The sequence below is a fragment of the Protomyctophum parallelum genome (genome assembly GCF_964188405.1).
Source record: "Protomyctophum parallelum genome assembly, chromosome: 23".
Lineage (NCBI taxonomy): Eukaryota > Metazoa > Chordata > Actinopteri > Myctophiformes > Myctophidae > Protomyctophum > Protomyctophum parallelum.
Genome location: NC_139715.1, coordinates 19,853,851 through 19,879,330, shown reverse-complemented (window position 1 = coordinate 19,879,330; position 25,480 = coordinate 19,853,851). Strand labels below are relative to the sequence as shown.

The window sequence follows — 25,480 nt, the reverse complement described above, 5'->3', positions numbered from 1 at the left end:
TACATTGTATAGTGATTGCTCTGATGTCCAGTACAGTTTCAGTTTGTAGAGAATACCCAACTCTGCCATTGTTTGCCACAGGCCTGCTATCTGGAACAAAGCTTTAAACAATGTACTTGGGACTGACTGCTGTCTGAGACATAATCATAAATAGCACAATTCATAATCATATCACAGTGCTTCACAACAATGCATATTGTCAAGAATCAATTGTTGAGTGTTTTTTTTGCTTTTACAACCTAAGCCCTGTTTTACATTTTATAAAACCTTCAGAAAATAGGGAAATTACTCTATCTATAGGAGCTCACATTGTCATCTTGTAGATCACATCATGATAGAAAATCTATCATGTCATGAAGAAACATCCTGCACACTGCTCTCGCTCAGCAGCATCAATTGTATTCAAGCTTTGACTTCATTCAGTCCCTCTGGACCTTAGTGTCTTACAGAAATGCTACCATCATGATAGACACTAGCCTCACGTTGTGATACACAGTACTGTATGTATCTATAGCCTGGCGCTTGACAGGTGTGAGACAATCACACTCCATAATTATGACATGCCCAAGACAGGTGCACTGAGTGAAAGTGGTGTCTGAAACGAGCAAATTAATCAAGAGCGGACATGACTTATTAAGTCACCCAAAGTCGAGTTCATCGATGTAAAAATAAACATTGTTTTCTTGTTCAGAGAAAAGGCATTCTTTGCATTCAAGTTGATTTGACAACCGTATAAGGAGCAAAAGAGACAAATGAAGACATATGTTTTGTATAACTACATTTACAACACCAACCATGAAATACAAACATATAGTTTTCTCTCTGCACATGCCAACTGGGGATGAAAACCAGCCATTTGAAACTACACATGGTCAGAATAGTTAGATGACGTGGAGAGAGATACATTATCAACATGGGGTCAAAAGCATGTGTGTGTGTGTGTGTGTGTGTGTGTGTGTGTGTGTGTGTGTGTGTGTGTGTGTGTGTGTGTGTGTGTGTGTGTGTGTGTGTGTGTGTGTGTGTGTGTGTGTGTGTGTGTGTGTGTGTGTGTGTGTGTGTGTGTGTGTGTGTGTGTGCGCGCGTGCGCGCGTTTGAGTCAGATAAATCATGAATGTCTTCTCTGCTTGAAAGAGGAAGACAAGAATGGAAACAGGACGGGAATGGTGGGCAGTTCCCCAGCTGCCCTGTTCACGACTCACTCCTATGTTCACCAGTGAGTTTACTTCGACAAAAACGTCCCATTGTACTGACCCAAACGGCACACAAAGTATCGCTGAGTGATTACCCCGAAAACACATTGTCAATGCGTTAACACAAAAACATTCTAATACATATTGTAACGGTTTAGGGCTGTGTATGATAGTTTTGTAGGTGTAGTGACAGACACAAACACAAGGGTGCTGCAGTCCCAGCTGGCCGGTGGCCGGGGCTTTTTATTAAACAAAAATGTGCTTCAGGAAAAAACAACTAAAAGTCTCTCTCTCTCACTGGGAAACAACGCACGCACGCATGCACGCACGCACACACACACACTATATCAATATAGGCAGAAAGGCCCCAAAATAGATAGACTATTTTACAACGTACATGTATACATACATACATACGTTACCTGTTACCTAACCTGAAACATATCGTAATTACGTCACCATTGACAGCCAGTTATAACCCGACTTTAGTATTTAATTTCAATGTTTTACAGAGAGGCTGAGATTTGAAAGTTCGTAGCGGTCGACAGTACTTGCGCGCTCAGCTTGGCACTCGACAGAGTGCAGTTCTAGTTTTAATTGAATTCGAGCCAAAATTTCAACAGTCCGTGGTCAGTTGTAGCATTGTCACTCTGATAAATGTCCATGTGTCTTAGCTCAGCTGTGATTACCGGTGTTATTTGATGCTGATAAATCTGTGGTGTGTGTGTGTGTAAGCGGGCGCAAGCACACGTGCAGCTGTGCATCCTCGTGCAGACTTGCTTACAGTTACATATATAGGTCTAAACATAGCATATGTTACATAGCAGATATAGCAACATCAGCAAAGCTGGAGGCCTCACTGTTGCTGATGCTAGTTCTTCAAGTGGCCGACGTACCGCCAAACCTCTGCCCCACCGGAGGTGTCACAGGGCTGGACATGTAATGAAAGTGGTCCAGGTTACTAATCGCCCAGTGAAATTGTCAGTGATAACTGTGAGGCTTACTTATTTTTTTATGATTGTTTTTTTAGTAATGCCGAATTACTCAGGTTAATAGGTTAATTGATGTAATTTAATTTCTGTTACACTATACTCATCACGGGGCAAAGTAATAAATTCCACTATACTTAATCTTTCTGCCCAAAACTGGTGCCCAGACGCCCCCACACCCTGCTTTACACTCTCATGTGGTCTGATGCGTTGTGTGGATATATAAAAGAGGTATTCTTTGGCTTCTAGTGTCACAACAAATTGGGTGGCCTGCTAAGGCTCTAGGAAACATATCTATGTATGTTATGATACTGCATTCCTGTTTATAGCCTCCAAGACAGCTAAGATCTTCAGCAGCCAACAAAATGTACCGTACGTCGTCTGAACAGAGGACGTACGCACACACAGACAGAGACACATACGATACTGCAAGTTCCCCATTTTTTATTTCAAACTTAATACAGAAACATGTAACACTCAATTTGGTTGCATTTATGGCAAATTATGGGGCATAGCAGTGGCAGTATTGTCTGGTTGCATCGATCCCGACTCCATTCATTTTTTTCCCATATAGATTTCAAATAAAAGTCTGACCTGTCTGAAGTGTGTGTGTGTGTGTGTGTGTGTGTGTGTGTGTGTGTGTGTGTGTGTGTGTGTGTGTGTGTGTGTGTGTGCGTGTGCGTGTGCGTGTGTGTGTGTGTGTGTGTGTGTGTGTGTGAGACTGTGACTGTGTGTGTGTGTGTGTGTGTGTGTGTGTGTGTGTGTGTGTGTGTGTGAGAGACTGTGTGTGTGTGTGTGTGTGTGTGTGTGTGTGTGTGTGTGTGTGTGTGTGTGTGTGTGTGTGTGTGTGTGTGTGTGTGTGTGTGTGTGTGTGTGTGTGTGTGTGTGTGTGTGTGTGTGTGTGCATGTGCTTGTGTGCGTGCTGTGTGCGTGTGTGTTGCAGTGGTCAATGGAAAAATTGAAAACAGCTGTTTTATGGTCATGATTCACCGGGATCCTGGATGGCTTTGATTCTAGGCTTACAATAATTGATCTAAATATTTTTTGGGGGTAATATCTCTATGGATGGTGTCCGGATGCCACTGCCATGCCCTATGTTTCCTACAATGTGAGAACGACTGAAGGAAAAGCTGATAACAATGTCAATGAGGTCAGACATGGCTTGCGTTCACCCATACACACATAAACAAGGATATACACGTTTTCAAGATCACTTTCACAGGCATCCCTGCCTTGAACTCCCCCAAAGAACCCTGGAACGCAGAAGATAAAACAACGTTTCCCCCAAAAATGGTCCAGTGCGCACGCTTGAAGTCCAACCAGATGAAGCAATAGGCATAGCAGGGGAGGCTGGGGGGGGGGGGGAGGTCCTTGCACAGGTAGTACATTCAATTGAATTTGTCCCAGTGTTTCCAAAAATTGCCCTTTAGTGCAAATGCAGTCATGTTGTTCACATACAGGATCTGACTTGAATCTTCAAACTTCAAACCTTGGTATAGTGTTGCTATGTTGACAAAAAGGAGTGACGGAGAGCTGTGTGTGTCACTCGACATCGGTGTAGTGGGAGCTTTGCGACACAACCCTGCCCTCCTCCACCTCTACGCGAACCAGCAGGCGTTTCTTGTGGTTTGTGGGCGGGGCAGCGTGGTGGTCTTTGGAGAGGGATTTGGTCACTGGCTGTGGCTTCAGCGGCGCATGATCGTCTGCGTGCAAGCAAGGACTTGGAATTGGTTGGTTTGTTTTACATATCTGAGCGAAAGAGAGGGTTGATTTTAGTGGAAAAGCAAAATAAAATAAAACTAAATCAAATCATGGGAGTGTAAATCAACATTATAGAACCTTTCACTGTCATTTCTCTTTTGAATAAGCCACTCATCAACCCTACCTATATAAGCATATCATTTTGCAACAACGTGTATATTCTTAAACCTAGCAAAATACCAAAAAGTGGTTCTCAACCTTGCTCCACGGAAGCCAGGGAGCATACTGGTATTTCATTCTATCCATGGACAAATTAAGATCCATAATAACATGATTACAATTCACGTAAGTAAATAGTAGTGTTAATCTAACTCAGACGTGTGTAACAACTAACAAATACAATGGATGGATCCATTTGGCCCCATTTGTATACACTCTTCTGGGATTTTACTTCCCCCATTCAAGTTGAGAACGACTGTCAAACTATTAAGAGCTCTGTCTGTATATATAATCAATGTTTGCTGACAAAGCTCTATTTAACGCGGATATCAATCTTTCATGATGCTGATTACATTCAACACTGACTACAGTACATGTCAAGAGGAATAACATGGTTCTCACCATACTGCTGCTGGCGTATGTGGTCAGTCATTCTGTAAACGGAGACATGGGAGAGCGTCAGTTTGTGTAAATATTACTCGACACTAGACACGTCATAGAAACACAAGTCTTTGTTGAAGGTCTTATGACGCAGCCTGGTTTCCAGCCTGATCCGCTGATCCGTTCCGTGGATTTGTTTTGTCACTCGCACGGAACACAGCAAATCAGGCCGGAACCCAGGCTACTTATGATGAGAGATTCTGTCCAGTTGGAGCTCACCTCTGCTCCTCTCCTTCCAGCAGCTTGCGGTAGGTGGCGATCTCGATGTCCAGGGCCAGCTTGAGGTTCATCAGCTCTTGGTATTCGCGCAGCTGGAGGGCCATGTCCTGCTTGGCTCTCCTCAGGGCCTCCTCCAGGGCCGCGATGTTCTCCCGCGCCTCGTCCAGGTTCTTCTGGCCCTCCGACTCCGTGTTGGAGATGTCCTTGCACACGCTGTCTTTCTGCACGGTATACACAGAGCGACAGACAGGAGTCAGGTGGCTTTGTTGAAGTTTGTGTATTGGTTTGGCTTGTTCATAATGTATGCTATCATGAACAGTCATATTATATTTTATACTGCAGCGGTTCCCAACCTTTTCTGGATCAGCACCCACTTGAAAATATTGAAAGCGTTTGTGGCCCACCCATCTTAGCACGGCACTTAACATGGCTTAACATTCAAAGCGTGTCTAGTACATTCAATTGAATTTGTCCTGGTGATTTTTCAAAAATTGCACTTTAGTGAGAAAACCTTAGACAATTATTTGGGGACCCACTTCCAATACCCTAACAGCCCACCAGTGGGTCCGTGTCCGCAGGTTGGGAATCACTGTTCTACTTAATGTGTACAACTGTACATGACACACTGTACACTGTACCTTCTTCTTGAGAGCCTCCAGTTCTCCGTGCAGCCTCTGTATGAGTCGCACCAGGTCTGCGATCTCCTTCTTCAAGTCTCGCACGTCGTTCTCTCGTTTCCCCGCCGTCTGCATCAAGTCATCCATCTGCGTAGCCGGAGCACACGCAAATTAACAACACAACTACAACCATCCGTCTATGTAGGGGCACGTGTATCCAAATTAACAACACAACTACAACCATCCATTTGTAGGGACACAGAAACATGCAAGAAAGGGAAAAAAAACATGCCAATCTCAAATATACTATTGGACAAGTTGGGATGAATCGTGCAGAGGAAGAGAACAAAAGTCATATACAGTACTGCATACATATACAAACAGTATTCTAGGCTAAGGAAGCTGTGATTCTGACTCTGGCATGACTATATCCTATTGACTGCTTTTTAATATTCCTCAGTTGGATTAGATTTTAGTTTTTCGACTGCCCTGGATGCAAATGTCTGAATTGCACACTGAGACACAATGCCCCTTCCTCCTCTGTCGCCCACCTTCTTCTGGTTCCACTGATCAACCTCCTCCCGTGATTGGGCCGCCATGTTGGCGTACTGGGCCTTGACGCCGTCGATGATGTCGTCCATGTCCAGCGAGCGCTTGCTGTCTTCGCGTATCATCACGGTCTCGTTCTGGACCTGAGACTCCAGCTCTTTGATCTCCTGCATGCGAGGAACCGCGGAGAGCAGGAAAACAAGATATTCTTCAATTCAATTAAAGCTAAAGTAACAACACAATGCAAGTGTGCAAAAATACTTTCTGGCCTTGACAGCCCATACATCCAAACAGAAAAGTCCTAACTGATTGCATGAAACCACATTAAACGACATTAAACTCACTTTGGCACTTTATGCATGCACATACAGTCTCTATCAATCAGTCAATCAAAAGACTTGAGTAATAAATAAATGATGTGGTTTTATACCTCGTCATAACCCCTCTTCAGGAACTCCAGCTCTCCCATAAGATCTTCCAGCTCCAGAGCCAATTCTACTGCTCCCAGGTGGCCCTCATCTACCTCCTGCACACACACACACACACACACACACACACACACGCGTGCATGCAAAATAGACATGCATAAGTGCACATACACACATGCATGAATACACTCACATTTCATAGCTAATCTTGTCATAATATCATAAAGCTGCATGTTATGCTTTGCTATTTACTATAAATCCCTTTCATAGATGTTCATATATATATATATATATATATATATATATATATATATATATACATGGCACATAGCACCTGGCGAAGCTAACAGCCAAACGCGTCGTGGTAATAAATCACTTTATGCAATAGTAAGTTGGCCAATCACTGTCCCCTGGAGTGTGCAGTCCCTTCCTCGCGGCGTTATTATATCTGTGTCCCTTTTTATGCCCATATATGGAGTTCTTTGTCAGGCATGCCCAAATATGGAGTCTATGCAGATGTCAGAACATCATGTGATGTCAGAACAGGCCAGCTCCATACATGGAGATGGGTGATCAGGTCCAGTGCCCGGGCAGAGGCTTTTGTGCTGGTTCTGGACAACGGGCACTGCACTACACATACATACACACACACACACACTGAGACTTGGTGCATTTATAGATAGATTATAGTCATAGATAGGCAGACGGGACATTTCACCTTCTTGTTGTAGACAAACTCATTCTCCACCTCGTTCTTCTTTATTAACTCGTCTTCATACCTGAAACACAAATTATCCCCATTAACCCTGGTGTCCTTGTTTTGGTCACACACACACACACACACACACACACACACACACACACACACACACACACACACACACACACACACACACACACACACACACACACACACACACACACACACACACACACGTGCGGAGGAACACAGTCACATGGAAGTGGTCCTGGTTTGACACCTAAACTATTTGTTCATGCTGACTGCTGAGCTGATCCAGACCCGGTCAGTTGGGTCCAGATGTAATCTTTTATCAAACAATCAGTATTGGATGGATGAAACTTAGCAAAGATGGGCCCCAACAGGGGCACGCGCAGCCTTGCACGCGTGTGTGTGTGTGCTGTGTGCGTGCGTGTGTGTGTGCGTGTACATGCATGTGCGTGCGTGTACTTGCATGTGCGTGTGTCACATGCATGCATGTGAAAAGCCTTCATTTATTGCTCTGCGGATATAACGCAGGCTCCACCTTGAGCCTATGTGAACCCCATATCACACAGACTTACGTGTGTGTGCGTGTGTGTGTGTGTGTGTGTGTGTGTGTGTGTGTGTGTGTGTGTGTGTGGGGGTGTGTGTGTGTGTGTGTTTGAATAATTTCCCTTGTCCACACTGCCTAAACATACTGTATGTGTCATCACTTGTTCATTTCTCTTCTTGATTTTGTTCAGATCTATTAAACCTCAACAACAGCAGACTAAAACAGTCAACAATCTGTCATCTGTAGGCCAAGTTTAATGTGGCAGGTGAGTGGAAAGATCAGGTCGAGGAGATCATTTCTGAGTACTCCAGCAGACTTGATTCAATCCATGCATCGCCCTACCACTCATCATGAAGCTGGAGGCAGTCAGAGTAATGGCATTAGCCAAAGTACAACACTTATTCTCCAATGTACATGTTCCACGAAAGTCACTACGTGATTTGACTGACAAAACTGTACAGTTAGTGAGACAATGGATTGGCCTAAACACACATACAACACGTGACATTATATTCCACAGTAAAGGTGAGGGTGGTCTGGGGGTCTTAAATGGTTGCCATGTTTACAGGGGCCTTTACATAAGTAGGCATGACAGAATAGTGGATTTGATATCGAAAGACATCTCTTCCATTTTCAGGTCCTCCATCATGCTTTAAGCATTCTACTGTGAAGCCGAGGATGTTTAACCTGTGTAATGATGATTCTGTGTTCTCTAACATTTCAGCTAACACCCCTGATGTCATTGTTGTAAATGAAAACCATAGAGAGGTGTTCATTCTCGAGGTCAGCTGTACCTTTGACTATAGCCTGGAAGAAGCCTTTCTAACCAAAGTGCTGGTATCAGCAGCTAATGCAGACCATCTCACAGCTAGGCTACAGATGTAAACTTTTAGTTTTTATCTTTGGCAGACTAGGGCATGTGCATAAGTTCGTTGTGAGGGGCTTACAAATGGCCGGCCTTTCCAAAAGGAGAGCCAAGCAGTTAGCGAGGTATTGCTCAGTTTCAGCCATTATAGGAAGCCGCTCAATTTGGAGGAGGCGTTGTTTCCTTTATCCATGATTTATGTCTGCTGCCCTGTGTCCGACATGTCAGCTGTACTGTATGTAACGATGCTTTGCCGTCCATGCACCTTGTAACTGGCTGCTCTCCCACTGTCAAACTGCACTGGCAGTGTTTATGTCCTTTGTAAGGTATTCCTGTACATAAATAAACATTTCAAATGTGTTTGAATAATTTCCCTTGTCCACACTGCCTAAACATACTGTATGTCTCATCACTTGTTCATTTCTCTTCTTGATTTTCTTCAGATCTATTAAACCTCAACAACAGCAGACTAAAACAGTCCGCCCATCTGTCATCTGTAGGCCAGTGCAGGCTCTCAGGTTCCAGGGGGTCCCCAGCTAAATTATCAACATATAGTTAGAACCAAATGGACCTTTACAGCTCTGCAACTCTGCGAGTTACGTTTGGATTAGGGCAAGGACCTACGGGGGTCCTTGGATGCCCCATAAGTGAGTGACCCTGTATTGTAGACCTGCTAGATTTCAAACCTTTTTTATCGCAAACATTTTCACAACACAAATCTTGTGTGGGGTATACGTTATACCCCACACAACATTTGTGCTGCGAAAATGTTTGTGATTAAGAATGTCGACCGTATACCTGGCACAACGTATTTTCAGATAATAAAGGTGTTCGCACGTGGTCAAATAGGCCGGCATATCATTTTGGGGGTCCTAGACGTTTGGGAACCACTGCTGCAGATTACTTACTTGCGCCTGGTCTGGTCCACCTCGTCCTGTTGCTTCACCAGCTCCGCCTCCAGCTTGACGCGGTCACGGTCCACTTGGTCGATCTGCTGCCGCAGCTCGTTCTCCATCTGATTCACCAGGTCGTCGATCTTCCCCTTGATTGATTGATTGAAAATGTTATTTCACAGTATGCAGAACATACATTTCAAACAAAAGCACAATACAAACACTGTTACTTGATGAAGCACTAACACTTGTTTACAACAGGGTCCACCATTTTCAATTCATCAGAACATTTAGAGACGTACACTTCTATTAAAAATACAAAATCAGAAAATCATCATAGTAGTCACCTTGTAGTCCTCCTGCTCCTGCAGGATCTTCAGCTTGGTGTCCAACTTCTTGTTCTTGTCCTCCAAGTTCTTTTTCTGAGTTGTTTTAAGGGGGGGAGAGAAAGTCTTAAATAGCTCTATATTGTGATAGTAATGATTCATTCAGAGTGTCTCAGTAACAGCGGTCTCCCATCTCTCCAGCTCTTTAGTAACCAGACAATACATGTTCAGGTCAGGATACCAATTTCATCCAATCTAGAGAGAGAACTCATAAAGGAGGATACAAGATAAACACGTTCGAGGTATTTTATTTTGTAGTGCTCGAGTGCTTCCTGTCTGCCCTTGTTGTCAAGCCTGTCTTGTCAGTTGTCAGCCCTTGTGTTGATTCAACTTGCTTGTGGTTGAGTTTCACTTGTGTCCCCTGTGAGTGTAACTGAGAGTTTGATGTCAGTTTTGCAACCCTGCCGTTGACAGACAGGACTGGAGAATTAATAGAGCTACATTGTTTGCACGTAAGTTGGGGTCCATGAGTTTTTCCTGCTTTTCTTTTATTTGGGTCGAGAAAGAAAGATCCTGACACTTTCCTGACTGGATGAAATTGAAATTTATGTTTAATGATGATGCGGGGAGACCCCTGCCCTATTACTGAACAATCTAACATCTAAAGAAATTAATGCTATCAGAATATAGCACTTTTACTTTTTAACTTAATTGTATTTGGGTTTTTTAACTAAGCCAGGCATAAAGTAACCAAAGTAACCCACGACCTGCTGCCACACCTTGTAGTGTATGCGACTAGTCACAAGATGGCGCCAGAGCAACCAAAACTCATCCTTAGGCGGTTGTGAGAGGAATTGATCCTAAAGCATCCTTTGCTAATAGTTAGGTAAAGTTCGTTTTGCACAAAAAACATTTGGGCAAGTGGCTATGGCCGAATTTAGCCCAAGGAGTATTTTCGTGCAAAACTCATGCTTGGAATGGATTCAGCATCATGAAAACCCCTTAGTTTGACATGTCACATGCTACCTAAAGTATAATGAAAATTTGAATTATTTGCCTTATATTGGTTAGTGGTACCCCAACTTTCAGCAGCTGTCACAAAGTTTCCCAAGGAAGTTGGGTTGGAACAAATTTGTCTGTGATAGTAGACACCTTTATGAACACATCTATGAAGAAATCTAGTGGTAAGACTTTTTTTTGCAGATTTGCCACAACTTAAGCTAACTTTACCTAACAAGATATATCTATATATTTATTCAGACAGAGCTCCTGGCAAGGAAGCGTGTGTCTGTCTGGCTTTGATCCATTGACAGGTTTAAGATCATGATGCAAATTACATATTTTCCCCCAGGTTAAACGTTTCACGCACACTTTACTTCCATTTCATATCCTATCCTAGCCCTAGGCGTTGTCAAATATAGGCGGCGGGCCGCGGGCCTATGGTTTATTGTCTCTGTCAAGAAAACAAAAACAACCATAAATTGTTTATTTAATTTAATTAGTTTAATGATCACTACCCTATAGTCGCCTAATACAATAAGCCAAGTTTAGGATAATGTGAATAATACAAATTAACAAACGTTACATAAATAAATAACTGCATTAATAAATGATTAGTGTGAATGCGAATAGGTATAAACAAACAAACAAACAAGCAAACAAACCCTAAAGCAGATTAAAATATATTCCGCTAGACATTAAAATTGTCAATTGATTTGGAACTATATGCACAGTGGTTTATAATTAATCAAATAGTAGGATTCGTATAAAAGGTCTGCATACCTTATCGATGAAAGCAACAAATTTGTCGTTGAGTCCAACCATCTGCTCCTTCTCCTGGGACTTTGCAGTCTGGTCCTTGGGGTCCATTTTTGGGTCCATTGGTTTGAGCAAGGCGGGGTTGGTCGCTAGCTTCGGATAGCTTTTGGGCTTATTGCTGGCCGGATTATAGGACTGGCTGCTGTATCCTCCACTAGGTTTAGACATGATTACACTACTGTAGTGGGATTTACCCAAATAGTATAGAAAAAGAAGAACTGCAAAGGGAGAGAGGGAGAGAGAGCATGAGATAGCTACCTTACAACCAAGGAGTCACCTGCTTTTAAGATGGGCAAGGACCACCCTCACCTCTCAGGTATTCGCTTTCGTCCAATCAAGTGAAGACAAGTGCCATTTGGCGGAGACAAAGTCGATAAGTACAGACGAAATTCTTGAATTTCCACCGTGAACCTGTTTGTCCGGGGGTGTGCTGGACACGGTGAGCCAATGGGCAGGCGGTGGGCTGTTTCGTGCGTAAAATAGCGGTATAAAATCACCAGCGGACTCTTTCCAACAACACCAGAACAGGTGACCTCCCCCGACTTGGTCTTGGTTATACGTGCAGCCTGAAATCTCATCCACCCAACCATCCTTCCATCTATCCATCCATCCATCCATCCAGCACCATCATGCCTAGAGGAAGCAGCGCCAGCGTGTTCGGCGGAGCCGGAGGGAGAGGCACCAGGGCGTCCGTGGCGACCCTGGACGGGTTGCGGAACGTGATGCGCAACGAGCCTTCGGAGAAAGCCGTCGCTCCCAGATCGGCGGCTCCCACCAGGGCGGCCGCGCCGCCCGCCGCCCCCGTCGGCCCCGCGGACGACAAGAAGACCATGCGGGGTCTGAACGAGCGACTGTCCGGCTACCTGGGCCGCGTGCGCGAGCTGGAGAAATGCAACAAGGAGCTGGAGGATCAGATCAATGACATCCTCGCCAAGAGGGCAGCGCCCGACGGACGCGACTGGGACGAGACCGAGAAACCCCTGGATCACCTCAGGAAGAAGGTTTGTGTTTCATTGTTTAATTGTTTTCCCATTCCCATGCACCTTTATACGCACCGTTACGCACGGTTTATATGCACAAGGCGTCCAAAGCCAATTTATAATTTCTTATTTTAATTGTTTTATTAGAATGCAATACATGTATGCAAAGTAATTTAAATAGTTCTCCAATCAAAATTGGTTTATAAATTATGAGTTTTTCTAATATATCACACATCTCCACAGCTGAAGGAAAAGACCATGGAAAATGCCAAACTCCTGCTTCAGATTGACAATGCAAAACTGGCCAACGATGACTTCAAGAAGAAGTAAGGGACACAACATTTACGTTTTTTCAGAAAAAGATTGTATCATTGTTGCATCAATCCACCACTGTTACAAAAGAGGGGAAATTATGGGTGCCTTCCATTGGTGAAAAAGTGTTGACATATTTGCAACGGAACTGTTGTTATTTCTGCAGAATGGATGCTGAGAAAGATGCGAGGCGTGAAGTGGAGCATGACCTGGTCGGCCTGAAGAAAATCATCGACGACACTCGTTTGAACCGCAGCCAACTGGAGAACCAGATAGAGTCTGTGAAAGACGAGCTGGACCTCCTTAAGAAGGACCACAAAGATGTGAGGGCCTCACTGACTGACAAAAAAATAGCTACTTGCTATATAATCTGTTGAAGTACATGGTGATGGTGACTATATAGTGACTACTAATGACAAATCATCTGCATGTTGCTGTTTGCAGGAGGTAGAGGACCTCCGTAAGAGAATCAAGGACTCTGTAGTGACTGTGGAGATGGACTCCCAGGACTCCAACCTGGCCGAGACCCTCAACAAGATCCGCGGCCAGTACGAGAAGCTGGCCAAGAAGAACCGCGCTGAGGCCGAAAACTGGTACCAAGACAAGGTACGTCGCCCTCATCACCTCATCATCTGGTTCCAGTTTAGTTCTCTTATGCCATCATGGTTATTTGGGGTCTTTTTCTTTTCTTTGTGTCACAATTCTGGGTTTCTAGTTTCTACCATATATGAAATCAACACTAAACCTGAATATTATATGGCTGAATAATGTCCTGGAGTTGTGAAATGGCTACTTGTTGTGTGTTATTTTAACTTGCATCCTTTACATATTTTACTTCTCCCTCTCTCTCTCTCTCCCCCGTTCACTTTACTTTTCCATCCACCCTCCTCCCTGTCAATCATCGTCTTTGCTCCCCCCTCTCTCCCTCCCTGCCTCCCTCCCTGCCTCCCTCCCTGCCTCCCTCCCTCTTCCCCCCCCCCCCCCCCACCCTCTGTCTGTTGTATTGTCAGTTTGACAACATCAAGGTGGAGGTGCGCCAGAACACGGAGACACTGCAAACGGGCCATTCCGAACGCAATGACCTGCTTAGGCAGAAGCAGCAGGCTGAGATCGACGTCCAGGCTATGATCAGCATGGTACGCACGCACGCACGCACGCACGCACGCACGCACGCACGCACGCACACGCACACACAGCAAATAAGCCACCCTGGATCCTGGAACCTATGCACACATCTGTGTTGAACAACACGTTCATAAGTATCCCCCGAGGCGACAGCAGAGTAAAGCAAACAACAGAGGGAGCTTCAGTAACATCATACCATACCCGACATGTCCTGAAATGCCCAGCGGTGAGTGACACAAAGCCTCTCCGCATCAAACGGATGCTGTCAACAATGCATGCAGCCCGTAGCACTTGGGTGTTAGCCATACAAGCTATCATGGCACCCATGGCACCCATGGCAGCCAACTTATTTGCTTTTTCCTGTCTGCTATCGTCTGCATTCTTCCGTGCGAAACAAGAGAAGAGCGACCTGGAGATACCTCCTGTGCCTGTCTGTAAACCAGCATTCCAGACTGTCCTGTCATTAAATAGCAGGACGGTTAGTTCATACTAAACAGGTTCCCTGTCGCCTACAGGGACACCTTGGCATTGGAAAGAAAATAAAAAACTGAAAAATGTAGGGGTCAAAATGTCAACACTTTAAAAGTGTCCTGGGGTGTCCTGGTTTGTGGGGGATGGGGTTTGACAAGGTCAAAGGCAGAATAGCACTGTGAAAGCAGTAGCCCTTCATGAAAATAATATATTTTAAGGTTGTGTTTGATAGGATTTCTGGAAAATAGCCAAGTGATACTCTATCATTACAATCGAGAGCCTACACAATCATGCTTCCATCATCTCTGACACGGAGCGTGCCATTGAATATACAATAATGTTTGTCTAATATGTAGCACAATTGTATTGAATATATTGCTCTTTTATGTTTTGAATTTGGCTTCTCCCTGTCTGTCCGTTGTCAGATCCACTCGCTGGAGGACACACAGCAGGAGACGGAGAACCGCTACAACCGCGAGCTGAACCGCCTCAACCAGATCCTGCTGGGCCTGGAGGAGGAGCTGGGCAAGGTTGATTGATTGATTGATTGAAAATTGTATTCACAGTTAGTAGAATGGGTACATCTGAAACGTAAACAAGAAAAAAGTCAATAAGCACTAAGACTTGTTTACATCAGGGTCCTCCATTTTCAATTCATCAGAACATTTAAAGACGTACAAATATACGCTTCTATGAAAAACAGGAAATAATCATATATACAGTTAAAGAAAGTAAAAAAGGGGGAAACATGTACAGTATATATGGGGGGGGAAGCGGAGGGGACTTTTTTACAGGGTCCAGTTTTGAATTGCAGCTGTCTGTAGGTGCTCTTTGAGAGTGGTTTTGAAGGAGTCTAGGGATTCACATTTCTTAATGGCTTAATTTCTTAAGGTGAGGTCGCAGGTGGCCAGGCAGGTGGACGACTATCAGGAGCTGCTGCACGTCAAGATGAAGCTGGAGGCCGAGATCGAGAACTACCGCCGTCTGATCCACGGCATCACTGCCGACGAGGATAGGTGAGGAGGCCGTACTATAGTCTCTGTACATTATCACTGCTGCTGCTGGCATTGGAGGAGAGAAAAAAAACAATAGACCATATGCACACGGTGGCCATCTTGCCATTAAGCTTCCAGTAAAGCAACGTACTGCTGCCTAATGTATTATGTGCAATTTCAGAACAGGTGGTACGCCGTTGAGTGATATTTCTTGACAGAGAGTAGCTCATAAACATGTCTACAGTCAGATAATATAAGCTTTTCGTACAGCTGAGTTTGACGTTGTTTAATACAATCAGATAGGACTTTTCTGTTTGGGTGTATGGGCTGTCAATGGCATATTGCGGCTAGTTGCCACCCTGCCATTAACTTAAGGGCAAGATGGCCGCTGTGTGCATATGGTCAATGAACTCTCAGAGATACATTTTAATGACTTAATAATTTAAACCCTCTATATGAGCTCAAACTCATAAGGATATGGATGCTGGGCTTGCAAGTTATTAAAGTGTGCTTGGTTTCCCAACAAAAAATAATAATAATAGCAGCTGTATCATTCATACAAAGGTGAAAGTGTCAAACTATAGGGTGAGGGGGTGAGCATTATTGGTCACGTGGTCTTGGTTTAAGTGTTGGTGTTAGTATCAGCAGGATCTTGTCCTCTTTTCTCCCCTGACAGCTTGGAGTTCTCTTTAGAAAATGCACTGCAGAGCGGTAAGTTTTAGGACAAAACCCCAACCAGTAGGACCTTATGACTGTCTGCACTCTGCAGCATGCATGCTCTCCCTTTCCATGCACTTTATGTCTGTGTCCAAACTAACCGTCTACAGAGCTGGGTCAATTACCAATTCAAATGTTTTCAGTTACTTTGACAATGTACTTTAGTTCGATAATAACTATTAAGAGAGTCATTTTGGGACAACATAGGATGAATGTGTCCTATTAAAATAGTTATTGATTCCAGTTTGAATAGTAACTTGACTCAAGCCTGCCTGTACAGTGTTTTTGTAGGTGTGAAAGGCTTGGAATGGTGTAAGCAATAAGGCTGGCATTCGACACTGAATAAATGAGCAGAATACAGCCATAGCCATACTGCTTAAACCAATCTCCATTCTTCTGAGTTCTGCAATACACTCTATGCTCTCATTTTCTAATAACATCACTGAACTTCACCTTAGAGTAGTGCTCGTCATGTGCACCTTAAAACTGCATGCAACTACACACATGATTTTTTTTTAATGAATGATAATTGAGCACTATAGACGAATAACAGTTTAAGTCCAAATTGTATCACTACATTCAAATCTAGTGCATAACTGTAAATCAAACATTTGGAGAGCAGGCATATATAGCACAGTGTGCACAGAACACTCTTGATTTGATCAAAAACCTCTGAACACCTCGTTTCTTCCTAAAGTCAAAAATCCCAAAAAGTCTAAAGGAGCGGCCCCCGCCAAGGAGAAGGAGGTGAAGGAAGAAGCCCTTATAAAACCCCAAAGTGTTAAGTCCAACCAAGCTGCACCTCCACAACTCGGAGCCGCAGACCCGGCTAAGGAGCTGAAGGCTGTGAACAACGGACCCCCTGGAGAGAAAGCACCAAAGACCAAGAAGGCCAAGAAGGACAAAACCAAGAAGGAGGGGTCATCTTCTTCCTCATCTTCCTCATCCTCATCCTCATCCTCATCTTCTGACTCAGAGTCCGAGCAGAAGGACAATTAGCCCAGCCAATCCAAAGGCTTCTTGTCCTGCCTCTTTTCTTTCTGTTTCTTTGAAGCATCTTTTGAGCCCGGCATTGCATGCCGTGAACCATGTTTAGCTTTGGAGTTGGTGGCAGTGGACTGTATTTTCATCTTTATTGGTTGAATAAATAAACACAATTGATTCCGACAATAATTTGCTTTTTGTCTGTTTAATGATTATCACCAAGAATATGGTTATTTGTCTCTTGGTTACCACCCATGCATTGAGATGCATGCATAGCATTATTGCACTACTGTCATTGCGTGCTGATTCAAAAGTAAAAATGTGGTTGGCTCAGTAGTCTTAAGCATTGAACAAGCCACAAGGTATGTTTTCATTACGTGGTTAAAATTTAATTATAAACATCCATCACTGTGGCAAACGCATCATGAAAGCCTGTCGACATAGTAATGAAATATTTCATTGCTTCATCTTTAGAAAGTTCTTGTCAGTGCCTACTAGGCTACTAAGGCTATACTATCATTGCCCTCAATACATATTCTGCTCACATCCAAAATCTCACAAAAGCAGCTTTATCTTTTATATGGCTACTGCTACTCTATAAGAAAGTTAAAGGGCAACGTCACACATTTACCTGAATCCTAGCATTATAGTGTGAGGACATGAAAACCTGCAATTTCCAATGCATGTGATGAAGGTTTTCTCTCTTGGAGCTGGAGAATCTCCTCCAGCCTTCATAAAACATTACATACATTCACATGACAGAACTTCAGTCACATTCACCATTAAAATGTTTCCATATGCAAAATATCCACTCTTATCATTCCTTGCAAAGAACATACAAACAAACATTTGCAAATTAAACAAATCAGAGAATCAATATGTATGCAAAATGGTCAAGTGGTGGATTTCTGCTGAAGGAAGAGCCAGACAACAGCTTTCAATAGGAATACTTGTATTTATAATAACACCAAAACAACTCAATACCAACATAATTATGCATTTTACACTGCACAACTAGGATTGACTTTTCACTCATCTCCATAAGCACATACAGTAACACATTCTCAAATCCCAATAACTTCATAACACAACACTATCTCAACCACTAGTAGCCCAGAACGTCACACAGCCCTGTGCTGACCTGAGGGGTTACACACCTGTCCCCGGGTGGTAATCCACTAACCCAAGACAAAGTCCCGGATGCGGAGACAGACACCTCCCTCGCTTCTCCAGGGGCTCTGATGCCCCTGTGTGGCGTGAGGGTCATCTGATGTGGACAATCTCTTCATCTCCATCTGGTTCTTCTTCCCAGATGGAGAGAACCAGGTAACACAAAGTATAAACGGTAATGATCAGGGGTCATCACCATTGGCATGGAAACCAGACGAATCTGCCACAGGACAAATAATTCCCTGGGGAGATTGCAGATTAATACCTACACAGTGATATTAGTCTGGCCATGCCAGGCCAATGTACATAAACTGTATTTTTCTTATTGTTTTTACTCTTGCCAATACTAACAACTTTTGCAGCACTATATGACTACCCTTTTGTATTGCATTGGATTGATGCCAATCAATTCGTTGTACACTTGCATCCATCCATCCATCCAATAACAAGCATGGGTCACCCTCTTCCTCATCTGACTATAGTTCAAAAGCCTCCTCCCCCTTTCTTTCTTTTTTCTTTGAATATGTTGTTGAAACATGTTTATTAGCTTTGATGTTGCAGGTGGTGGCAGTGAAATGTTTTCTCATTATAGATCTTTACCAATAATTGAATAACCACATTTACGAGGATTTGGCTCATTACTTTATTAATGGTTAACACCCATGCATGATGCTGGGAATCCTTCTTCAACCACTAATAGCCCGGGACACAATACAGAAGTACAAAAACAAACCCCACTGCCTTTCGTGAGCGACGTTTAGTGGCTATTATGCTGGTGACAATGAAATGCATTCTCATGCTTCTTATCAATTAAATAATCACATGATCTGATGATTCTAACAATAACCCGGCACTTTTCCTCTTGAAGGGTTGTCACACATGCATGCTGGGAATCCTTCCTCAACCACTAATAGCCTGGGACACCTAACTATAAATGCGCCACGTTTCTGTGTGTGTGTGTGTGTGTGTGTGTGTGTGTGTGTGTGTGTGTGTGTGTGTGTGTGTGTGTGTGTCTGTCTGTGTATGTGTACGGTTGTAATGCACGTAACTCGAGAACCAAGTGCCTGGTATCGAATCGGTCGGACCCACGGTTCTCCAGAACCACCACAAAAGGCTCTGGTCAGGCTCTGCCACTGGGCCTAATGAGCCAAAGTCCCTTCACATGTGCAATTACAGCCAATTGATTGCCATTCCAACCCCACACCTGCAAATTGATTACTTAACCACTCCACTTTTCACAGTCAGTTTGAACTCTCCAGAGTTCAGACACAGGCAGACTGGCAGATACAGAGATCTCCATGTGGGACACAGGCAGATATTTAAAACGGGTGCTATATGACAAGTTGACAATATTTATTAGGTTAACGAGTTGCATCGTTCTGAAGTAAGCTGGTGGCCGACGGGCATGTACAAATCTTACAATAGAATGAGATAAGATCCGAAATGGAAACACGCACATCTCAAAAGGTTGACGGGTGCTACAGAAAAATAAGGTATGTCCGCACACCGTTCTTAATGCTCCCAGTAGTATTTTATTAAAGATTCACAGTTTTGACTTACATTACATTACAATAGGATCACTGCATTCTATACCTTAATGTGTTGCAGCTTAAAACTGCATTCAATTATGAACTTAACAGAGTAGCCTATATGAATGGGAATCATCACTATGTATAACTAATCACCACCGCACATGAACAGAACACACATGTGGAGAGTAGATCACCAATGATTTGTTGATTGATTGATTGATTGATTGATTGATTGATTCAAAATGTTATTCCACAGTATGCAGAATGGGTACATTTCAAACGAAAGTACAGGTCAATACAAAAACTGTTACTTGAGGATAGAACCAGAAAAAGCACAGGCCACTTGTTTACGGCTACTCCATTTTCAATCCATCAGAACATTTAATGACATACAAATATACACTTTATGAAACAGGAAATCATCATACTGTACTAGGCCTACAGTTAAAATGGGAAAAAAGGGAAAAGACATGTACAGTATGGAAAGGAGACTTTGACTTTTTTTTTTACAGGGGCCAGTTTAGAAATGGAGAAACATGAAAGAGAGGCTGTATCACAGTGTGGTACGGTAACACGACCGCTCAGGACTGCAACAGGTTGCAGAGGACCATTAAAACAGCAGCTAAAATCATCGGCACTACAGAATTACCCAGTCTCCATAACATCTACACCACTCGCTGTATGAAAAAAGCCCATAACATCATGGAAGACACCAGCCACCCCGCAAATACCCTGTTCAAACTACTCCCCTCCAAAAAACGCTACCAGAGCATCAAATCTCGTACCACCCGTCTCAGTAACAGTTTTTACCCCCAGGCAGTCAGGCTGCTGAACAGCTGACCTTGAACTGTATTGCACTTCACTTCACTTGCACTTTCTTTTACTGTTTTTTTTGTCTTTTCTTGCACTATAGATGTTTGTTTATGTCCTGTGTATGTAAGACGGAGAGTGCTCTGAGCAAAATAAATTTCATTGTATGTATACTCTGTATCTATACAAATGACAAATAAACCTGAACCTGAACCTGAGCACCTAGCCACCTATGGGCGGCTGGCCCGTAGGTGCTCTTTCTTGTTTCTCCAAAATGGCTAAAGAAAGAGTACCCATTTTGGAGGAGGTGGTACTGTAAACGAAAGAGCCCACGTTTAGTCCAACCAGGGCATCTTCCTGGCACCTTAAACACAGGCCATTCTAAGGCGATGACCGATGGAGCTACCACAAAGAAAGCCAAAAACAGGAAGAGGTAATCTTCCTCATCATCTTCCTTATCCTCGTCTTCCTCTTCTGACTCTGCGGCCAGATAGTTCAAATCATTTGAACTATCGAAAGTGGCAGGACAAGAGGCATTTGAATCAAATGCCTCTTGTCCTGCCACTTTCGTTTCTTTGAAGGTGTCGTGCCATGAACTATATGTTTATAACTTTGAACAGAGATCTTTATCAATTAAATAACCCCATTTAAGCCCGACAATTATTTGTCTCTTTTGTTTCTTCATGGTTACTGCCCATTCATGCAGAGCCTCGCAACTGTCATTGCGTGCTGTCAATGTTCTAGGCTCAGTAGCCCTAAGCGACAAGGTACGAGTTAAGTACGTGCTAAACATTTTTGTCTGCCTCCTGCAATGAGAAACATCCATCGCTGTGGCAATTGCATCATACCCAAAGGATGACAAGTATGTACATAGTACATAGTACATAGTACATAGTATCTGAAATTCTATGTATACCTCTTGTTCAGACTTTGGTTGCATCATTGATTCATTTATTTATTTTAACCTTGTAAGTCCCGGTCCATATCTATCTGACAGTATATAAACCAGTAAGAGCACCCTGAGGGCGAGAAGCGACCTCGTCCTAAAGGGCAAGGAAAGGTCGTGCTGAGGGCGAGGCCGCGCTGAAACTACAGGTCTGGGAATGCCCATATATGGACTTTTTTCATCTTCTCTTAGCCGGGCCGGGTAGGGCGAAAAATGTGTGCCAATTAGTAAGGCCAAGCGGGGCCTCTGGAGTCGGACCAGCCCACTTAGGGTCCAGGTAGCCTTAATTTTCAGGCCATGTTGAGAACTCTTGTTTTCGCCGGCTGCCGGCTGCGCTAATACCTTTGGGGTGGGCCCGTCTAGAGTTTGAATGGACAGGTATCAGTCAAAAGGGAGACATCGAAGAGGAAGGACGGGGAAGGATCAACATCTGGAATGTCAGAACAGGTCAGCTCCATATAGTATGGAGATCTAAGGGTTTGAGATTTGAGGTCAGATGTAGAGTTGCTGGCCGGCTCCATATATGCAGATCTAGGTGATGATCCAGTCTTCTCCATGTATGACTATCCTGGGTTTGATGAGGTCAGTGTTGTGATCTTCATATATGGAGACGGCCATGGAGCGTGTCACAAGGCATGACGAACTGACGGCCATATATGGTGGCATGACATGTCACGAGACGTGACGGACTGACAACCATATATGGAGGCGTGACTGACAGGTTTTGCAGGTTTTCATAGTAATCTGCGACCTACGGCCACAATTAGTTACATCAATAACCAAAGAGGAAACTTCTTGTTGTAATATTAATTGGGTTAATTCCATGAGAAGATATCTTACAAGCGCCAAGGCATGGTTCCAGATACAGTATGTTCTTCTGAGGTGTTAAACAGTGACAGCAAGTTATGGGTTTACGTCTGGTTACGCCTGTCATCGACTTGCATAGTTCTGGGCAACCAGGGTTATTGTGACATTTTAAGCTTCTCCAAGGTTAACCTGCTATCTAATATTGTTGACATACCAGGAGAAGCCTAAACACATGGCCCCTTTTCCACCAGGGTTGAACCAATTCCATTCTTAGTCCATGAGCCAGCCATGAGTCCATGAACCCCTATGTACATGATAGGTGAATAGGATGAAAAACAATCACACCAGTGTGAAGTGAGGGGCGCTCTTATCATCGTACATCATCATGACATAAAATAGACACATAGTATATTTGGTCAGACACTATGACGTAAAATTCTCCATTCACTGTGGGAGGACAAAGTTTGTGGACGGACACCAAAAGTTAAGAAATAGTTATATCACCATGAAACTTCCCCAGTTCATTACTAATTTACTATACATGAAGACAATGATTACTGAAAAAATCTGGAAAGTTATGTAAATTCATGCATATTGTCCTATATCAGGGGTTTTCAACTGATTGTGAACCAGGGACCACCACCTTGACTAAGAATCAACCTGGGGACCACTGTTGTGTTGCAATGGGATATGGGCTAAGATTAGTGCTTTCGTAATACTTGCTATGGAATACTGTTTCTAAAACCATGGTCCACGGACTTAACTGATATACAGTACTGACACATGTGGCCCTATCTTTGGCGTGCCTTAACCTTTATCCCTAAACTTTTTTGCCACATTTTACTATAATAATGTGTGTGTGTGTGTGTGTGTGTGTGTGTGTGTGTGTGTGTGTGTGTGTGTGTGTGTGTGTGTGTGTGTGTGTGTGTGTGTGTGTGTGTGTGTGTGTGTGTGTGTGTGTGTGTGTTTGTGTGTGTATATATATATATAGATAGTAGAAATGGCAAATATGTGCAAGATATAGCACATGATGACATGATTATATGGGCACATTTCCTAATAATGATGACTCAATCAGGCAAGCTTCAGCACGTCACCCTTCTTGAGATTCTATCTCCCTTTTCTGTGGAAAATTCTTAACCTCAGACTTCCCAGTAATTCTGATAACATTGACGCACTTCCACAGAACAGTGCACAGATGGTTTAGTGCACTGTTCTGTGGAAGAAAATACAAACTCTTCACTTTGCTACATTACTAAATGCATGGTCAGGGACCACATGCAATACCTCAACGGACCACCAGTGGTCCACGGACCACCTGTTGAAAACCCCGGTCCTATATAATTTAAATGTACAATTTATGAAAACTTGTAAGTAATACATTAAACCAGTATGTGTGTAAGTATTAAGTAATCAACTGCATCTGCATGCATGGGGAAGTTTCATGATGATAACTATTCACACACACACACACACACACACACACACACACACACACACACACACACACACACACACACACACACACACACACACACACACACACACACACACACACACCTCCTGTTCACCATTTCACCTATACATGATAGGTGAAAATAACGAAATGTGTGATAAATATAAAAAATCTAGTATCATATATTAATTTACTTATATTGACCCTATAGACAATTTAATATAGGTATGGATTTGCCCACCAAATTCATAATTAACATTCCAATTTTGGGGCTCTGGCTCATGGACTAAGAACGGAACCGGTTCAGCCGTGGTGGAAAAGGGGCCTCTGTGAGGTGCAAACACAACACTTAGTTTGACCATAGTCTACACATACAAATGAATACATGCTAAAATAGATAGCTTGGATGTCATAACTAAATTATCCATTACTAATCAATATTTATATGGGTAGAGCACCGATCTATCAGTCATACTCAAGCGGGTTGCTTTGTGCATCACTCCCTGTATCTCTCTCACTGTTTGCTGACTGTCTCCACGGCACTACACCCCCCCCCCCCCCCCCCCCCCAAACAAAAGAAATACAAGATAATAATAATTATATAAATAAGATGGAGAATTGCGGATTCAGGCATCCATCATTGGCACGCACGCACGCATGCACGATGCAATTATGCTGTAACATCCATTGCCTGAGCTGCTTTGGAGAAGACAATAATGCAGGGTCAGAAGAGGTTTAGGCTGCTCACTAACACTACAACTTGACCTTACATTCCTCCTCATATTCCAATGTCTGGCATGTTCCCACCATAGAGGTTCCCACATGTCGTGGAATTTCTTTGTCCTGTTTGTCATGCAAATAGCAGTTACATAAGGTTTGTTTAGAAATGGAGAAACAAGAAAGAGCACCTAGCCACCTATGGGCGGCTGGCCCGTAGGTGCTCTTTCTTGTTTCTCCAAAATGGCTAAAGAAAGAGTACCCATTTTGGAGGAGGTGGTACTGTAAAAGAAAGAGTCCACGTTTAGTCCAACCAGGGCATCTTCCTGGCACCTTAAACACAGGCCATATAAGGCGATGACCGATGGAGCTACCACAAAGAAAGCCAAAAACAGGAAGAGGTAATCTTCCTCATCATCTTCCTTATCCTCGTCTTCCTCTTCTGACTCTGTGGCCAGATAGTTCAAATAATTTGAACTATCGAAAGTGGCAGGACACAGCCTTGACAGTGCTGTCAAACAAGTCTATGAAGCTATCTATGAAATCTATGAAAACATTTATTCTGCAAAACTATGTTATACAATATTCACATTCTGTGCACCATACATACATTTAACTCATTCATAGCGACACATGCTGTCATTTTAGAAATGTACTCTTTAAAGTACCTGTCTGTTTTGTTTATGGTTTCAGCAGAGTGGTTACTTCACTTGGTCCCATAAAACGCAGGTGTGAGAGTGAACATCCCCCAAGCAGGTCTGTGATATTTTATAATAGACAATTATTTATTATCTATATATTCATCAACAAGTTGAGTTTCATTGGACAAGAAGTGCACAGTTAATGACAAGATATAATCCCTTTTAACATATATTTTAAATTCAATTCTAAGTTATTCCAATGAGAGAATGTATAAGAATGACTTCAAA

General features: G+C 43.2%; 2 protein-coding genes across 2 annotated transcripts; one reads left to right on the top strand and one right to left on the bottom strand.

Moving 5' to 3' along the window:
• Positions 1 to 4,454: 4,454 nt before the first annotated feature.
• On the bottom strand, positions 4,455 to 11,764 carry LOC310853938 (intermediate filament protein ON3-like; the record flags this gene model as incomplete). Its single annotated transcript, XM_083758412.1, has 9 exons — positions 11,494 to 11,764; positions 9,733 to 9,807; positions 9,401 to 9,534; positions 7,072 to 7,132; positions 6,356 to 6,451; positions 5,928 to 6,092; positions 5,398 to 5,523; positions 4,760 to 4,980; positions 4,455 to 4,533 (listed from the first exon to the last, which is right to left on the bottom strand). The coding sequence occupies exons 1-9, from the start codon at positions 11,695 to 11,697 to the stop codon at positions 4,455 to 4,457; spliced, it is 1,161 nt and encodes a 386-aa protein (XP_083614538.1). The 5' UTR covers positions 11,698 to 11,764.
• Positions 11,765 to 11,955: 191 nt separating this feature from the next.
• Positions 11,956 to 17,276, top strand: LOC310854233 (keratin, type I cytoskeletal 18). The gene is made up of 9 exons (XM_083758798.1): positions 11,956 to 12,530; positions 12,753 to 12,835; positions 12,988 to 13,144; positions 13,266 to 13,427; positions 13,832 to 13,957; positions 14,843 to 14,947; positions 15,309 to 15,433; positions 16,089 to 16,123; positions 16,827 to 17,276. Exons 1-9 carry the CDS (start codon positions 12,159 to 12,161, stop codon positions 17,126 to 17,128), a joined length of 1,467 nt encoding a protein of 488 aa, XP_083614924.1. The 5' UTR covers positions 11,956 to 12,158; the 3' UTR covers positions 17,129 to 17,276.
• Positions 17,277 to 25,480: the final 8,204 nt, after the last annotated feature.